We start from the raw sequence: 18868 nt of genomic DNA, 5'->3' as shown, positions 1-18868 counted from the left end.
TTTTATGTCCTCTATATCAATTTATTGAAAAATCTTTACAAACTTGCTTAAATAAGCACATTATTCTTCACCTGGGGGATTATCCTAGCCACCTTACTGAGAGTCGAGAAATGTGTCCATGCTTTTTTGTACTTTGGTTCAACTGATATAAAAGAGATGCAGGAATTGATATATATCTCAACCTAACATTGAGACTGATAAATCTCCCTCAATGATGTTTTTTAATTTTGTTTATTCTGATGGTTTAATAATGATTAGACTGAACCTTTTTGTTATCTGTTTTAAGATATAATTTCCCTCCTGCCTGTATCTGAAGTAATACCTCTCCCTCTCACTATTCTACCGCTGATGAGCAACAGTACTCACATTGATCTACTCAGACTATGGACTTGACTCCATTTAAGGATTACCAGCATACCCATTTACTTGATATGACCCGTTTTCATATGACTCTTATCAACCCTCTTCAGGTGAAGATAATCCATTAAGTTCTTTCTGAGGAATACAAATGAAGAAACACAAAACATTAATTACCACACTGGGTCATTTCATTGTAATAAAGAACAGTCACATGCTGGAGAACAACATAATATCCTGATACCTAATCATAAATACTTTAATTTCTAATAAATATTGAACATCAATGGTGCTTTAATGATTACAGGCTACATTTACCAAACTGTATATCACAAATTCAAATCATGTGCACTCTTCTGTACTTCTCACAAAACATTAGATACACACATACAATTTTTTGAACCTGAGAACACTGTTTCAACATGTTCAGTCTCAAAATAGCATGTCTGGTTAGCAGCATTACAATGTAAACAAGAAAAAAAAATATGGAGATCACACAATTTAAAGCAACAGAAACTTGTAAACAATAAATCTCAGCACACTTCAAATTAAATATTGAAAGAGAAAATACAATTAGAATACAGATATCACATAAACCACAGCACTGTAAAATTCAAACTAATATTTTCCGTACACTTTGAATACAAATATAACTTAATCCACCTCGGATATCAACACAAAAAATTACATTAAGACATTTAAGAACAAGTAAGAAATAGGCAATGCCAAAGAAGAGTGCAGATTAACGAATTCTCATGACATCACCGACACTGTGACACTGTGAAGTTTCCTAATGTGGGCAATCTTGGCCATGGCAAAGTACCCTATACCTCAATACACACTAAGTATCTGGACTTTTTAAGGACTACTGAACATTTCTGTAAATAAAAGAAACCAAAAAGACAAAATTTTGTTTATTCCAAACTATTTGTTTTTAAAGAGTATTATGATTATATTTTGTGACAGAGACAAGACTGAAATAAGTTTAAATGGATGGAGATCTTGTGACTTTTTTCAACTCCAATTTCATAGTGAGCTTCTGGTTTATAAGATTTTTCAAAGCATAAACTACATAAATCTAAACCTTGCTCTGCGAGTGGATCAAAGTGCCATCTAAGTTGCACTTCTTATGAGTTGATTTCAAATAAGAGAAGGGTCCCTCATAATTAAGTGTTTATGGAAACCAATAAAGCCAGATGTTTGCAATACTGAAATATACTATGAGCAAGATTGTTATAAAGGGGTATGTTATATATAAAACTGTCCCTCTCAGCACCATAGAAGCTATTTCAGGTTGTGAAACCACATCATACCATCTCTACTTGTTTACAAGCTGGATCCAACTGAAAACTGCCTAAATGCATATCTGCCATCACATAATGCACTGGTAGATCTTAGTCTATGCAGTTTTGCTAAGAGTAACACTTTGATCTGCCAGTGCATTATAGTGTACTACAGCATATGTTGTTTGCAGGTGGAAATGACTGTGAGTATATGTGTTAATTGTTTCTCTTCAGTCAGAAATTGCAATCGAGATAACATGAGTAGCAACAATAGTCATGCACATAACACATCCTAAAGGACTTTGTTGTAATGAATGGCCTGTATAGTGATGGACAACTGTTCTGAATTTTCTGCTTGGTGATGATTTCAAATTATCATTTATGTTAAGCTACAGCAGATCAGACTATATATTTGCAGGTGGAAATGACTTATAAGTGAGTATACATAGTAATTGGTTTTCATCAGCCAGAAATTGCAATCAAGACATAATAAGTAGTAATAATAGTCATATACATACCCACATTATAAAACTTTGTTAAAATGAATGGGCTTTATATTGACGGACAGTTGTGTTCAGCATTGTCTGCTTAGTGATGATTTCAAATTTTCATATACATGTATTCCTAACAGGTAAAATCCAGCAACAGATATACACATGTATTCCTAATAAGTAAGTCAAGCAATAGATATACACATGTATTCCTAATAAGTAAGTCAAGCAATAGATATACACATGTATTTCTAATAAGTAAGTCAATCAATAGATACAGCAACATAGTCTCAATTGAAGGATGGATTAGAAGAATCCTACAATTACACGGAGGAGCACACTCAAGAAAAAGCAAGAAATGGAAATTTAGCAACTGTACATTGAGAAGAGAATATCACGTTTTACTAGTGAACATCTCACACTGAAGATGCAAATCTGCTGATCCTCCTTTCCTCAGTGAATGTATGTAATAATGATCATTTGATTCTTAAATGCAGCACATATACTAAAAGTGTGTCAACTGGAAAGCAGATTTACTGTCAGGGGAGTCAGCTCTATCTGCACTGACTGCATGCTTGTTATTGTTGTTCCATTACTATTAAAATAAGCATTTGTTCAAAGATGAAAAATTTCAAAATTTGATATTTACTTCTTCTATCACCCTCACACATTCTTTACCATTTTTAATGCTATTCTAACAGAAGGTTCTCAAGTAATTCTGCAAACATGCATACACATGGTTCTGACAGGTTTCAATATTCCTACTCCAATATGGGAGGATCGGAAATTGAGTTCACATTACAAACACATACATGCAAACACACATTTCAAGGTCAACTTTATCCTGACTACCTATAAATCTCAATGGATTTAGATAACCAAATACTTATTATGGAAAATCAAGTGTACCCAGTATGGTTATTTTTAATGTCTTTCATTAGCAGAACAGTACTACTGCACTGAAATAACTGGTGGGGAGAAATGCTAATCTTGCTTGGAAAAACAGATCTTGATTCTCATATAAATAAAGAAAATCTTTCAAAAGTGTTCATAAAAATAAATGCATTCAGTGGTATGTTTTTTTAATACAAATTTACTAAATTTCGTGTTGAATACAAATGTATTTAAGATCCTATTTTCACATACTACAAGGAGTGTCCCTGGTAATCTTTGTGGTGTGTACCCTATCCACATCTGAATAAATCAAAACAAAATACTGCTACACTTGGCATATAAATTCATACAATGTACCTAACATGTTCTTACAAAATGTTTTGTTCATAATGTCCACATATAAATGTAGCTAATTATTAGCAGTTTCTTTCTACAACTCGGTACATGTACTCTTTGTAAATACGCATATAATATAGGGCCACAAGGAGGTTTTATTCTTGCAACTGTTTCACCCTCTTTAAATAAAGTCATTATTATTATTATTATTAAAATTGTACACATATTGTGTATTTTTAAGCCAACCTTCCTGATTTCAATGTATTAACTGCATTTCCAATCCAAGTGGTATGAAGTACACTATAACTGAATGATTAATAAGGTATTGTGATAGAAAAATTTCATCTACATTTTTCATTAAACCCATTTTTGTCTTATTCAAGTTTAATGTCGTCATTTCTGACATCAAAATATCTGAAATGAAAGCTACCTTTACAGTAATTAAAAAATAAGCCAACCATTCTTATGACATTTTGCCCTAAAAAAGTGAATTAGTCTGAAAGCTAAGCGACACAATATATTTAAAGTGCACCATGCATCTATGTAAAGAGTGGAAAAAACTAATGTCTTCAAAGATGAAACACAAATATCCTAAAATAATCTCAAAAAAATCACATCAATTCTGATAGCTCAAAGTAGCACAAATTATTAACTAAAAAGAAGAAATTCTGAAAACTTTCGGATTCTTGTAATATATATATAATCGATTTTGTCAATGACTAAAAGATTTTTCTATGAAAAAAAAAGTAAGTAAATAAACCATCCTCAAAAATAAATAAAAAATAATTGCTAATTAATAATGTAAACCATGGCTTGTTTTTTAATTTGCTTGGTATGTTATTATCCTGCCATACTTTTCTTTCTTTCAACATTCAAGAAAGGTAAGATAGAATGATATAATGCATCAAATCAAATTGTATGCCTGCTAAATTGAAAAGTAAGATCATGAAGATAAGTTTTTAAACTGCTGAAGACTAGACAGAATGCTGGGAATTTCCCAAAACCAAACAAACAATTATCTGCAGTAGTTGGTAGCACTTAAATGGTATAATATTTAAATACAAATGTTTCATGGTTTTCACTTGTGAAAAGAATTTTAAATTGAACCTATACGCAACTTAGCAAACAAAATCTGAATCAGAACTGTCCTTTGATATGACATTAATTTTTTTTAATGACCCAAGTTAGTAAAATTAAATCAGATAAATTATTTCTAATGTAACTTTAATTTTTCAAAACGGTGATTTCATATCTCTGGTAGGAGTGATGGGGTAGGTCCTAAATCTGGGAGACTTGAGCCAATGCTGGAGGTACAACAGTAAGGCCACATAAATACAACAAAAGAAAATCCTCAAATTTCACACAAAATGCGATAAATTATTTGTTATCGAAAAGAAATTTCACAAATAGTGGAAGAATTCATTCTACAAATTTGTTGAACAAGAAGGCTAGGGCATGTGAATTGAGCCCATGATTCAAGCACAGCCGTAAAACGTGTGACTTTGACCCTAAGGTTAAAAGGGGAGAGCATACATGTCTTAGTTTCATTATCAATCGTCCAATGTATACACAAATCCATCAAGGGGTTTAAGAAATTAAAGCAAATGAAAAAATAAACAAATGCCATAATGCAAATTTTCTATGACCCATGGCCTTGATCCCTAGACCAAAGGAATGAAACCACATCTCACAGAATGAATTGTTGTAGCTTCATAATGATTCATTTAAATGAAGAAAATCATTAAGGAATTTGGGAAATAGAAGCAAATGAAAAAACTTGAACCAAAATCATAACTTGAATTTTTGATGGCTACTGTCTTGACCCCAAGATCAAAGCAGCCTGTACACCTATCAGTAAATAAACTGTCTTAGTGTCATAGTTTTTCATCTATGATGTAATTCTGTCAAGGAGTTTTGAAAATATAAGCAAAGGAAAGATATTTAACACAAATTATCTATGACTGTGGGCTAGTCATCAAGTATTCATGTCACCAAATGAATTGTTTTAACTTTGTAATGATTAATGCCAAGTATAATGAAAATATGTCAAGGTGTTTCAGAAATATATGTAAATAATTATAAACAAAACCTTAATTGTTGATGCCAATGCAGATGCAGTTGCTGCCATTGGAAAAGTTACAGCAATGTCTTGCTTCCCACTAATGTGGACTCCACAAAAATCAGAAATTGTGGAAGCATCTGCAAGTCTGGTCACTCTTTAATTACAGGTATGGCCATAATATAAATTTTGACTTCTGATTATCTGATCATTGCTTTTAATTGCCAAAAATGGCAATGATCATTCCGTTATTCCAAATTTAATCTGCTGCTCAGAAACTATTTTGATTAGACAATATGCACCAGATTTACAAAACTGGAGTGCAGGCCTTGAGACAACCATTATGGCCAACAGTGTCCACCAATTTGAGGAAGCCACCAGATAAACATGTGCCTTGGAAATGCACATGAAATTGAAATATTTATTCCTTGATCCTAAAGGTGTCCATTACATTTATAGTACATTATGATTCATCCTCTTCACAATATATGATACCTGAACTCAAGTGAATCAGTGTGTGATAGAGAAATCTAACAGCCAGGTTCCATCTTTGTGTGCAATAACTTTGCAAGCCTCATTGCTGCCACAAATTTTGACCAACTGCTTTTGTCTTTTGTTGTTTTATCTCAAAACAGTGCATTTGATAGATGCTTTGATCACTCTACTGGTTCTCATAAAACCAAGAAGGTCCTCATGAAATTGCCGATTTCCTAAGTCAGCCACTGAGTGGGTCCTCACGGCAGTAGATGGCATACATGAGTCTCTGTGTCATAATTTCTTGACAAGAGTACTGTGGTAACTTGATCATGAACATGCAGGTTTCTACTCTTATGTAACGGCCATCTGGAGGACCTGCAACAAAGAAATGTGATCTCCATATAAAGTTATGTATATTTAAGAAATATTAATATAAAGGTTGGTATAGGAGTATAGAATGCCCTCAATGGACAGGACCTGGACAGAGTTCAGTCCATATCCTGATATTATCTACTACATAATTAACTACTGCTTTTAATGCACAAAACAATTAGTAACTTAACAATGCAACACGTTTTAGTTTTCATTATGCTGAATCTCATAATAAGGAGAAGTGCATATAATGAAATATGACTGATAGGAGGTGTTGTAGAATAGCTCATACCATGTAATCTCCTTTCAGCTAACATAGTGAAATGCTACAACTGTGTTATGCAATAATACCATCTTGGCCAAAAGCTATTATCTAAACAAAGAATGATGACTAAGTTAAATGTCAAATTGAACAAAATCTACTATGTGGGGTCAGGACTATGCAGACTGAGGAATGTATTGGTTTCACAAAATCAAGCAAATATATATCAAGAAGATATTCTATTTTATCAAACATTTCCAAACAACAGACTAATATTTTCATGGTAAAGACAATCAAAGATAGCTTATCATGATGTTTTAAAAAAGCCATGATGACTTACTAAACTGGCAAAAATTAAATGCCAAAATAAAACTCAGGTCTTGACCACTTCTCTGCCAAAAAAACATGTCCTCTCATGACAAATGGTCTTGGAAGAGGAGTCATCTCAATTTATTTTTGATTAATAACCTGGTTTTAAATTAGATCTATCAGCAAGCAAGTGCTTACAGAATGTGCCATCCCCAAGGATACAACTCCCCACAAGTGTAATAAAACAGTTTTAAAAATGGGAATACAACTGTAAAAGTATTGATGTGACAAAGCCCAGTCATATATGGGACACCAACCCCATTCAAGATATAAACACATACCAAGGTTCATGGAGGTAACTATTTTTTCAAGTAAAAATACTTACCCAATCATAATACCTTGGGAGAACTATTACTATCTCGCAAATCCTGTGCTCCCAGGCTAAAACATTATAGCTAAAAAGCTAAACATTATCGGCCCACCAAGGTGGTAGTTAGAGGAATATCCATTTGACACAGGGAGCTGTCACAGAATCCCATGAATACTTCAGTTGCTACTGGAGTGGAATTAAGGCACACTATCAATATGGATGTAACTGTAGGTTAAGTACCATTGAAAAAACATATTTTATCGTATTTCATATAATTTTTCATACACGAAAAAGTAATTATTAATAATATCAGTGTACGAAAAATTAAATAAATAATTATCATTTTGTGGTACTGACTGTGTACACAAAATAAAAGGATCATACCTGATCAAGTTCTATGGAACACATGCTACTCGACAACCTAATGGTACAAATGTACAAAGTAAATGTATATTTTCTGTCTCATTCTGCTCTCAAGAATCTAATTACAATAAAAATAAAAGTACTCAAAAGATTTTTGTTGTTTTTAGTGAATGAGAGAGAGAGAGAAGATAATGTCTCAGTGTGCAAGCTCGTCTGCATTTAGAGCATACTTCTTTGTTGCTGTTATGTTGTGTAATGTTGGCAAAATGATTAAGATGGTTTGAACATGTATTAGCTATGGGTATTATTTATTGGCAAATTTTATGCAATGACATGAGTTCACATTCTCAAGATATTAAGTGCAACTTGTATTCTTACAGCAACAATAACCTCATTATCAAATTGCAATTTAAATAAATAAAGAACTTGAAATAATGTTTTAATTAATGTAGGTGTGCATGTGTGCGAGAGAGAGAGATATGAAACAAAATTTTGTCAGTGAAGAAGACCATATTTAATCAGGGCGGTTTTTATTTGTAGCTTTTGCAAAGTGAAAAAAGACTACTATATTATATTATCAATTAACACCTCTAAATCAAGTATTCATTCTTGTTTTAATTACAATATTAATTGTCACAACAAGCAGATGGCTATGCAGTGTTATTTACACAGTAATTAAACATGCTTAGCACTTTGGTTATTCCAGTTGAAACCAGATAGAGGACAAGAACTGACAGAAGAGGTCAAATCAGTGAGGCTGCCAGAAGAGAAATGAGACTCTCTTTAAAATGAAAATCTGGCAATGTGCTACTGAAGCCACTGTCCATACAGCAGATGTTGTAAGGACAAGCGATCATATGCATTACTTGTTATTTGAACTTGCCAATAAAGATAACAATAGAGGGTTATATCAAAGAATAGATTTGCAATAAAATGTTAATTATATCCAAGTCAAAACAGTACAAGCACTTAAAAGTAAGTATATGTAAAAATATGAATCGATTTAATGGAGTCTGTGACTTTCACATATATGATAGAAAATGACAAGGTTTGTATATTTTATTTGTGTATGACTATAATGAAACAATAAGACTAGTTGATCAATGGTCTGTGGTCTTCACTGAGATGTAATTTTTGTTGGATAAGAAAACATCAAAGGGCTTCTGAACTCATATTAAAATGCATGTGGTGTTTTGTTACAGTGACAGACTTAATAAGGAGAACTAATTAATGATAACATTTAAAGATATGTTCTGTGAAGGCCTTTGTCCATTGGTTAATAGACAGCAGTAAATATTGTAATGACAATAAGCTTATGCATCAATCATTGTATTTTCTCACCAACAAATTATTAATTTTTCTAAAAATAAAATTGCAATATGGTATTTTTGATCTTTTTTGTAAACGTAAATCTTCTTAGCAGAAATTTTATTTGTGATTTTTTAATGGATTTAAAAATAAATAAAAAAGTGATATGTATGAAAACATATGATACATTTAAATAATTATTATTTTGACAACTGGATTGTGTCTGAAAAATTAAAGGGTATGAAAAAATACATGAAATACGGTATTATAAAAAAGTTTGTTTCTTCCTCAAATATGTTAAATGATTATAATATCTTTGGAGAATAGGCAAGAGGTTGAGAGAGTTAAATCTCCTTACACTGGAAGGCCATCTCCAATCTCCTAAGGTATCCGAGACAGCTTCTAGATAACCCAGCTGTCAAAGAGTGGCTTAAAAAGTGAAAAATGTTCTCTCCTACAAATCAAGCCGAAGTCGTTGTTGTTGTAGGGTTTAACGCCATTTTTCAGCACAAGATAGGCTATACATGGCGGCCAGTATAATTGGTGGAGGAAGAACCCTGAAAAACCCCGGGAAGAACCACCGACCCACGAGAAGCTACTGGCAGGCTTTCTCACGTACCAATGTTAGCCGAGGCTGAGACTCGAAAACATGCAGACAGAGGTGAAATGGCAATGATCCATAACGGTGAGCACTTTAGACCACTCGGTGCCCCCAAGCCGAAGTCAAGAAGCCACATCCTTATTAACCTGTTGAATGACACTGTTGCACCATGGTTACAGGACCTACCAGGTCAACCAGTGTCTTTTGGGATGAAACATCTCCGAGATAAATTCTTGGGACAGTGAATTTTAACCTCTGTCCCACAGCATGGATTATGTTAGCGAACAATTTTGCTCAAATGGAATGCTTGTGCAAATGCCATAATTTTGTGAGCTGAAATGCACAGCAAATTAATTGATCTGGTTTTTATTTCCCCAATATGCGGAATGAATACCCGACTGTGCTGATACATCAGCTTTTCCCTTTTTGAGTGATAAGAAGCAGGATCTCTCTCAGCACACAGGCTTTGAACTTTTCCAAGATGACACAATATGTCAGATATCATGGTTTGGTAGGCTTTGTGACTGGCACAGTTTCTCTTCAAAACGCCACAGCAGGAAATTAGCTATCTGAGACATTGATATTTTCAGTAGTGTAATATGTTCATGCCCTCCCAATTATGCAAAAATTCTCAATTTCCCTCATACACTTTTAAAGTGGAGGGCTGTCTTGCTTGGGCAATTATCTCCAGCACTTGATGAGAAAATGTTTGTTCTTGAGGGCTTGTTTAATATGATTCAGATGTGCAGGTTCAACAACTCTGGATTGGGATGGAACACCTGCCACAATGGCTGCTTTAGCAAACAAGGAAATATATCCATTTCCTGGGTATTTTCTGTCACTAGATTGATGAGGATCAGGTGACACTACGATTCTCTTGCTGTCTGTATCACATTCAAGAACACATGTATTGGGGTGAATGTATTCATCCAAGCCACTCCAATCCATAGAAAGAGCATTGACTGCCCTGGCTTTTTGATCTGGGGCTGGCGAGATAAAGGTTGGGAGTTTTGCATCTCAGTTTTTCAGTGACAGATCTGCCAATTGTTGATCCCAGAGGGAACCTAAGCAAGAGAAAACCTAGAGATGAAACAACCATTTCACTTTTATTTGTTGATTCTAATGGGACAGGTAGTCCGCTAATACCTGTAGTAGACCTGGAATATGATGAACTTGTCGATGGATTTGTTGCTGAAGACACCAGCTTAGAAATTCCCAAAGAAGAATGCAAAGGTCTGGGGACTTCATTCCCACTTGCCTTCCAAGATTAATTCACTACATTGGAGATGCCAGATGGAATGAGAGTGCCCATTCCATGTAGATTCTCCTACCACTGATGGAATGCTTCCATATGGCTTTCATCTCCAGGATAATAATACAAATGGTTGATCCTGAGTGATCCCTGTTCAATGGCTCTCTGGAATAGTGGATGATGTGCACCCCTGGGCTCAAGTCCATACCAACTGTCATCTTGAAGGTTCTACCTGCCATGGACCACCTGACATAAGTCAAGTGAAGTTCTCCCATTTCCTGAGATGGGACCTCTTATGCACTGCTTCTTCCAAGGAACAAAGTGCTGTCTACCACTGGGACAACATTATCATTGTAATGGCCTCATAAATAGGTGACCTAGGACTGTAATGTCTCTCGTTGCAATGAGTAAACCCTGAAGGCGAAGGATTATGGGGCTGAGAAATTATTCTTTGTAAAAATTGAAGCCACCCCCTTGAAATAATTTCAATGCATGTTCCTGTGGGAGACAGACTCTGTTCAGGAGAATTGTGTTGAAATATGATTCTTGCAAAGATCAATATATTGGCTGCCCTGGGTCCAGAAAGAGAGAGATAGAATGTATCACTCTATATTAAATACTTCACACTTTCAATGCAAATACCATGAATGAGTCTATGTAGGCACTTGTAGTATATGGTTGTCTCTGGATATTACTGATGAATGAGCCTCGATAACCATGACCCTTTGTAAAGGTCTTGAACAAGTTTTACCATATTGTCTGCATGCTTCTGGACACTGTTTTTGACGTTCACAAAACCAATCTATGTTGGATTGTCCATGTTAGACATGTCAAAGCTGCTCATATAAAAGTTTTATTAAAATAAAATCATTCTATGGTGATTGCATCAAAATACTTATACCAACACCGTTTCACTACTCATGGCTCAGTATGATTACAACCAGAGTGAATCCCCAGTATTTTGTACAGGGGAAGGCAAATTCAGGTACTTGAATTTCCACGAGTGTAGCTGATGGAAACTAGATCTGTCAGAAAAGGGACTGAGTAGAAGTGGACAGTTTCAATGCACCTAGTTCACAAGCTGGATTTAAATGGGTGTTGAATAATTAAAACTTAAAAATATCCTAAAACCATAAGCTAGACAGTTAATGAATTTTATTTTGGATAGTATGAGATGAAAAAAGACCCTGACTTGGGCAATTTTCATTACAAAGATTGTACATCATTACAGAAAACAGGTGTGAGAAAGTAAACACTGTGAAGTTTAGCCATAAGAAATATGCCCTGCCTTATGGTGGGCGAATAAAAAGTTAATAGTTAAATTTATTGTCTGATACAAGTCTTTATGAAAAGTCATTTTCCAAATATGAAGATAATGGTGATTAAGAGATTCATGCCAGAAGATATTTACAACAAATTAATTTGGTTAAAAATACTATTCAGCAAAATGATGTTCTTCTATTCGGGTTATTATAAATGTTACCCTGTTGTCTCAGAAGGAGCATCTCCTAAATCTATTTGAATTGGTTACCCTGTTGTCTTAGAAGAAGCATCTCCTAAGATATATTTTAATTAGTTATCCTGTCATCTTCAATGAAGCATCTCCTAAGACCTATCTGAATTAGTTATCCTGTCATCTTCAATGAAGCATCTCCTAAGACCTATTTGAATTTGTTATCCTGTCATCTTAAATGGAGCATCTACAAAGATCGATTTGAATTAGTTACCATGTCTTAGATGAAGCATCTCATAAGATCTATGTGAATTAGTTATCCTGTCATCTTAAATAAAGCATCTCCTAAGATCTATTTGAATTGGTTACCCTGTTGTCTTAGTTGGAGCAGCAGCTCCTAAGATCTATTCGAATTTGTTACCCTGTCATCTTAGATGTAACATCTTCTAAGATCTATCTGAATTAGTTACCCTGTCATCTAAAATAGAACATCAAAGAAGATCTATTTTTAGGTAGTGACACTGGAAAATGTAGAAGAAAAAGACAGAACAGAAAAATGAGTGTAAATCTGCAAGAAAAGAGGCATGTTTGCAATCAGTTACCTGGTCCATCTGGTGGGGCAATCTTCATTGGGTAGGGTGGGACATGGGTGGTGTCAGGACCCCCTACTCTGCAGGGGCAGGTCATTGGGATTCGCTCCTGGTTGCAGGCAAACTTTATAAATTTACACAAATCCTCTTGACTGAAACTCTCCAGGGCATTCCAGAAGAATTCTATGTGCTTATCAGACTCCATCAATCCCACCTGGTACATTGTGTGGGCCTAATGAGAAATAGACATGGTAAGTTGCAACTTATAACTGACACATCCTCAATTCAATGTTCAAGGTAAACATAAATGGTTTGTAAATTGAGAGTAATGTTGGGACAGGAAATATGATAAAATTGCCTGTAAATAGACAAAAATATTTCCTCAATTCTGAAAAATAGAGCAGGCTACACAATATTGGGCTTATACAGTAGTTTTAACTTTTTCTGGTTTGCTAGGTAAATTATCATCTAAACTGCAAACAACAAAGATCCTAATCTATTATCATAGCATATGCCTGCATTGTTTGTTCTACTGATTACTCCTAACAATCTGCAAAAATACAGATCAGATGGTGCATTATGTGATGGCAGATCTGGGTTTGTGCAGTTTGTTGTTGGACCTGCCTTATAAGCAATTATAGACGATATTGTTTTCCCAGTCAAAGACTGTCTTGTACAGATATTTAGGCAAAATAGCTGATGGACAAAAGAGATTCAACTGCATATATTCTTACCTTGAGAAATGAAATCTTACCTTCAGAAAATCCAAGTCAACATAGGGCAGGCCACAAGTTCTCAGTTCCATATCAAAGGGTGACATAAGGGTTAATAACTGAAGGGGTACAATAGTAGCCAGTCCACATCTCAGAGCAGCTACACACTGTTTGCTGGACAGCTCACTCATTCTTAAGCGACGGATGGCTTCAATGTACTGATGATGATTCTCCCAGCTGAAAGAATCACAGAAATTTATTTTTGGACTTGTTATACTCAACTGTAAAATCCTCATCTCTTTCAACGCAAGTCAAATAACTTTGAAAGAGACTTGGAGGTAATCAAAGTGTTATAATGTGAACTGTATTATGCATTGAATCACGATACATTGAGAGTAGCATTATATACCAAACATCAGTAAAGAGCAAATTATCAAAATTTGTTAAATAATGATGTCTGGAAAGGAAATAAAATCTTAACACTAAACTTGACAATGTTTTCTTTCAACCCATGTTGTTATACACTGGTATGACTTTGATCATGGAGTCCATAGTGATATCATGTTATATCTTGAATCATGTTAAAATGAAGTCCATTATAATGAGTGAGATGTATGATGTTATAACAACCATAGATTTGAGGAAGTTAAAAATTGTGACAATTTACACTGGAGGCCTTAGTCTAGAATGTGACAAAAAAGCACAAGGATATTCAGACTGATGTTACACCATGTCCTAGTATGCTCACCTTCAAAGCATTCTGATCACCTGTTATGCAAATTCATTACTTTCAAGATGACAGGCTGGTTTCATTAACTAAAAAGCTTATCTTCTTACTTGTGGTATCATAATATTATAACCCTGACTGATAGTTCTATGCATTATAGTTGCCAAGATGTACTTTTAGAACCTGAAGAATAAAACTCTTTAAAGACCTAACAAATTACAATACTGAATAAACCATGAAATCAGATTTAAATCACAGCTCACAAAAACGGCAAGATTACCCACACAACTGGCATCATGACACAAGTCATCACCTAATCACTTCACAGTAAAGTATGGTAAGGCTAGACACTTAAATGGGATCTGATCATTTTAAGCCACTTTCAAAATCATGACTATCAATTATCATGTAACAGTATCAATTATCATGTAACTGTATCAATAAAATGTTTCAGTCTTTATGTATTTATTTATCACAACAGTTATTATTATTGCAAGGCACTGAGAAAAAAACGGGTAAATCTGGGATAGACTGGCAGGCATATTTCAACAAGTTCTATGTGCTACAAAAAAAAAAACTTCCCCAATTCTGGTTGGATGTTCTTGCTCCCAAAATTCAAATATTTCAAAATTAAGTAAAAAGTTTAAATTTAGCAATTTAAGTCAAAAAGATTTATATTTTCAAATAGCAAATTCTCCATGCACAAGCTAAGGGTTCATGTTCACTTCCAATCATATTGTAAAAACAACCCTGCCATTTCCATAGCTTCATACACCTTCAGCTTCTACAGCAAAATGCCTTGGCCTTCGGAGTGTATGTGTCAAGAGCTGTGCTTTCTTGAAGAAATCAGTCAGCGGTACCTAGCCCTATCAGGATGAAAACCTACTACATTTGGTCCCTCTAACATTGCAAATAACTGGTTATGCATTCAGCCTTGTAAATGTTCATGAAGTCAGCATCTTGATGATTGAGAGGGGTATGTTTATTTACTATACAAATAACCTGTCTGCTGCAAGTAATAGACTGTTTGCTTGTTTCATGTCTTATCAGCAGGACACTAATAAAGCTGGACATGCTTTGAATAAGGCACCTGAATGATTGGCTGGTTCTAAGTATGCCATATATGTTGAACAAAACATAAATGACATCTTGTCATTATATTCAACTCATTGTTAGACCTTTTTGCACTGATCTTGTCAAGCCCAAATATGTTTATTTTTCTCATAATTTCCATCCTTATTGGACCTGGATTTATGATGCCCTGTGGTGCAACACATCTTGTGGCAGCCAAATTCTCTTTGGTTGATTCTTGCCCTCTGCCAGTAAATCTGGGCTTAAAAAAAAACTCTACCATCTAGAACATATTGTAATCTGAGACTACTGATGCTTAGTTTTAGCTATAGTGTAGAGCAAGCCTTTCATTGGCAAGGATCAAGCTTAGACTGTTAGTCAGCATACAACATATATTTCCAGTGATATTTTACAACACCAGCCTCTCACTATGGCTTAACTTACACTTGTTTTTATGCACTTTTATGACTCTTTTCAGATGTTTAATTGATTAAAAAACACATTTTCATAGATGTATGGGAACAAGTAAGAAATGTTAAAGGTCTGACAGGCTGGTTCTACTTACATATTACCAGTCCACGACTAAAAAAATTGGTCCTGGACCTCGGACCAGCATAATTTTCAGGCCCTGAGTTATGGTTGCTTGTCTAATTTTTTTTCCTTTTAAAAGATGTATTTAGATATTTCATCCAGTTCAATTGTTACATAGCACTGTTATGGTTAGTAATATTATGAATTGCATTATGGGCTACAAACATTGTCCTTGATGACGAGTCTGCTCTATACTGCTTAATTTACAAGTTTGGAGGAGGAGCCTAAAAACTGCACTCTAATGTCACTGATAACATAAGTAATTTGATCACAATAAAAGAACCTCCAGTGAAAAAGAGTAATATTCTATCACTGAAGGAAAGAATAAATGTATGTGAAAAAAGTGAAGTTAACGTACAGGATACAAAATATTACCTCAGTTAATTTTGCAATTCATATCCTAATACATGTGCATATGATCTTCAAATATAAACGTGAATGTTTAAAGACTGATACAAATCTATACTACAACATAAAATTATTTTCAGATTGTATAAGACTGCAATACATGTACTGCGATTGTGGGTCCTTTTCCATCCTAGACTGTGTTGATTTTTTACCATGGAACCTCGTCCTTTGGACAAACCTGTTATGAATGACCAAATGTCTTGAGATGCTACTTTTTGTTGGCAGAAAGCAGTGGTCTCTCAAGAAAGGTTTTGCTGGATTACAATATCTGTAGGACATTGTCCAGATACACAGCTGCTGCTGTGGGTGTAGTTGACTGGAAAAGGGTGATAATGCAGTTCATAATCTTGGTGAAAACACATTGACCTATAGGTCAAATAGGGAGCTTGTAAGTGATAAAACAGTTCTGTGGCAGGAAATCAAAGGAATTTCCATGACACTGAATGTATAGGGACGTGGAAGTATGCATCACCTGGGTTGAGACTGATGGTAAACTCATCCCTTCTGATGGCAAGTCAGAGCAATCAAAATTTTTCTTCTCAAACTTTGACAGAGATGTTTACTGACTGAGCTGGCTCAGGTTGGTAATCAGCCTGAGCTTTGCAGATAGCTTTTTGTAGAAGGATGAACCTTGAATAGAATAATGATATTAAGGTTTATGAATAATCTCCACTGCAATCTTGTTGATAAGCAACCAGATCTCCTGCTGTATGATTTTGGCCTTCTCTGGCCGTAACAGGATTTACATAACTAGTGAAAAGGACATGAGGGGAGGGGTTGCATAAGTGAAATGTGAAACTCTTCTGAGACAACACTGGATTGCCCACTCACTTTGCACAAACAGATTGATTCCATCTTAACTGAGATGCAGTTCTTCAGCTACCTGTCTCCTTACTTCCTCATTCTTGCCTCTAAAGAGTGGCCTGAAAGGTGTCGTCCTCAACATCAAGGCATGGTGTGATTTTGAGAGCTGCTGTGCACTAAAAAGTATCTCACTGCACAAGGTCAAGCTTAGCAGAAGCAGTCAGTGCAGTCTTGAAGGTGTCGAGTTAAGATTCAGAAATGAAAGTACAAATAATGGCTGGATGGTTGAATAAATCGATGAAAACTAAGAAAATACTGAATCTGAAGAACTAACATATGGCATATTTGGCCTTAAGTTTAATACTGAGGTGGGCAGGTGGTGGAGCCAATGTGCCTCCACTGCCCCCTGCCAAAGGAATGTTTCCTAGAGTAAATTTCGTCTACAGTCGGATGGTTAAAACTATGCACAGATATGCTCAATATACAGGAGCTTCCAGGGGCTTTGCCCTCTGGTCCCACACCAATTTGCCTACTTGTTAATGCCCCTACCCCACCTGGCAACATTAAATGATACTTCTGGATAAACCCCGGAATATGCATACCAAACTGATACAGAGTTTTGCCCCAGAATAAAACAGTGGACATCTGATGGATGAATGGACAAGCAGAAAAAAACATTAAAAGTATTGAAAATGAAGAATTGTGAATAGCACAAGGCACATCTGTACCACTATGTGTACCAAGTTTCCCATTCATATCTTGAACATTTCTGTATTTATGCTCAGGACAAAAAAGTGTGATCAAGGACAAATAAGTTGGGTTATCTCAAACTTGGGCCATTTTGGTACACTGACTGCTACTCTAATGTATGCAGTCTTTATGAGCAGGTTATCTTTACATGCATGCAGATACATATTGTTTTGTATCTATATGGGACCTGTGGAGATTGGTCTTTGTACACAAGTCACTAGAGAAGGTTTGATGGTCTATCACAGTATGCACCTTATACAATTTCAAGTCATTATTCCACTGCGAAGTTGCATCATGTCATTCAGTTGCAATACTGAAAGTTTAGACTAAGACTTTTGATTTGTCAAACTTGATAGCAGTCAGTCTTAAATTAAATCCAAAAAATATTACTGCACTCATGATTTAAATTTTAGTAGATATATGAAGAGAAGACTGACCTAACTAAGACCTGTCTTCCATTTGGTATCAGCTCTACCTCCTCCCCTGCCAAAGATGGGTACATGAAGTGAGGATATACATCTGCACACAGGGCCTGTAACTCCGACTCACTCTCCACCTGTGTAAGAGAGAGTTGTAGTATACAGTATAAAAGAACAAAATTATTCTACAAGCTCAGTGCTCAAGGAAAACATTTCTCATACAATGGCCAAAGGCATGTGACTGTTGGAGAATAACTTGACCATGTAAAAAAATATCTACTTGCTTTAAAACAGGCTTGATGTACAAAAGTATTTAGAAAAGATCAACATGCCCACTGGGGAATTAGTTCTCTGAAGATGAAGGGCCAGTGTAATAGTCGGACTGTCCAAAGGCATATGGATGTTCTGTTTCTGGAGCACTTAAGCCAAATAATACTTTCAAATTCTGGTCTTATATTTTTATGGATCATGGAATTCTCATCTCAATCTTTTTTGTTGATGGTAGTTCACATTTTAGGAATTGCCTGAATGACAAAAAGCACATATCTGATAAAGGCACCCTTATTTTATTCTTTGTTAAGTATTCTAAACCAAATTCTATCTATCTG

The 18868-nt window shown here is 35.1% G+C and overlaps 1 protein-coding gene across 1 annotated transcript in view; it reads right to left on the bottom strand.

Moving 5' to 3' along the window:
• The window catches only part of LOC149775324 (putative E3 ubiquitin-protein ligase HECTD4), a 243898-nt gene continuing 225030 nt past the window's right edge, over positions 1-18868 (bottom strand). Inside the window, exons 62-65 of the mRNA XM_089944036.1 lie at positions 18279-18397; positions 13532-13727; positions 12790-13009; positions 1-6272 (exon numbers count right to left, since the gene is read on the bottom strand). Of these exons, the coding sequence (XP_089800162.1) occupies positions 6136-6272; positions 12790-13009; positions 13532-13727; positions 18279-18397 (672 nt within the window). The 3' untranslated portion in view covers positions 1-6135. The remainder of the gene's footprint in view (positions 6273-12789; positions 13010-13531; positions 13728-18278; positions 18398-18868) is intronic.

This window comes from Sinohyriopsis cumingii, chromosome 19 (assembly GCF_028554795.1).
Source record: "Sinohyriopsis cumingii isolate HCF-2022 chromosome 19, ASM2855479v2, whole genome shotgun sequence".
Classification (NCBI taxonomy): Eukaryota; Metazoa; Mollusca; class Bivalvia; order Unionida; family Unionidae; genus Sinohyriopsis; species Sinohyriopsis cumingii.
Note: the sequence above shows the minus strand (reverse complement) of the source record. Positions and strands in the feature narration are given on the sequence as shown.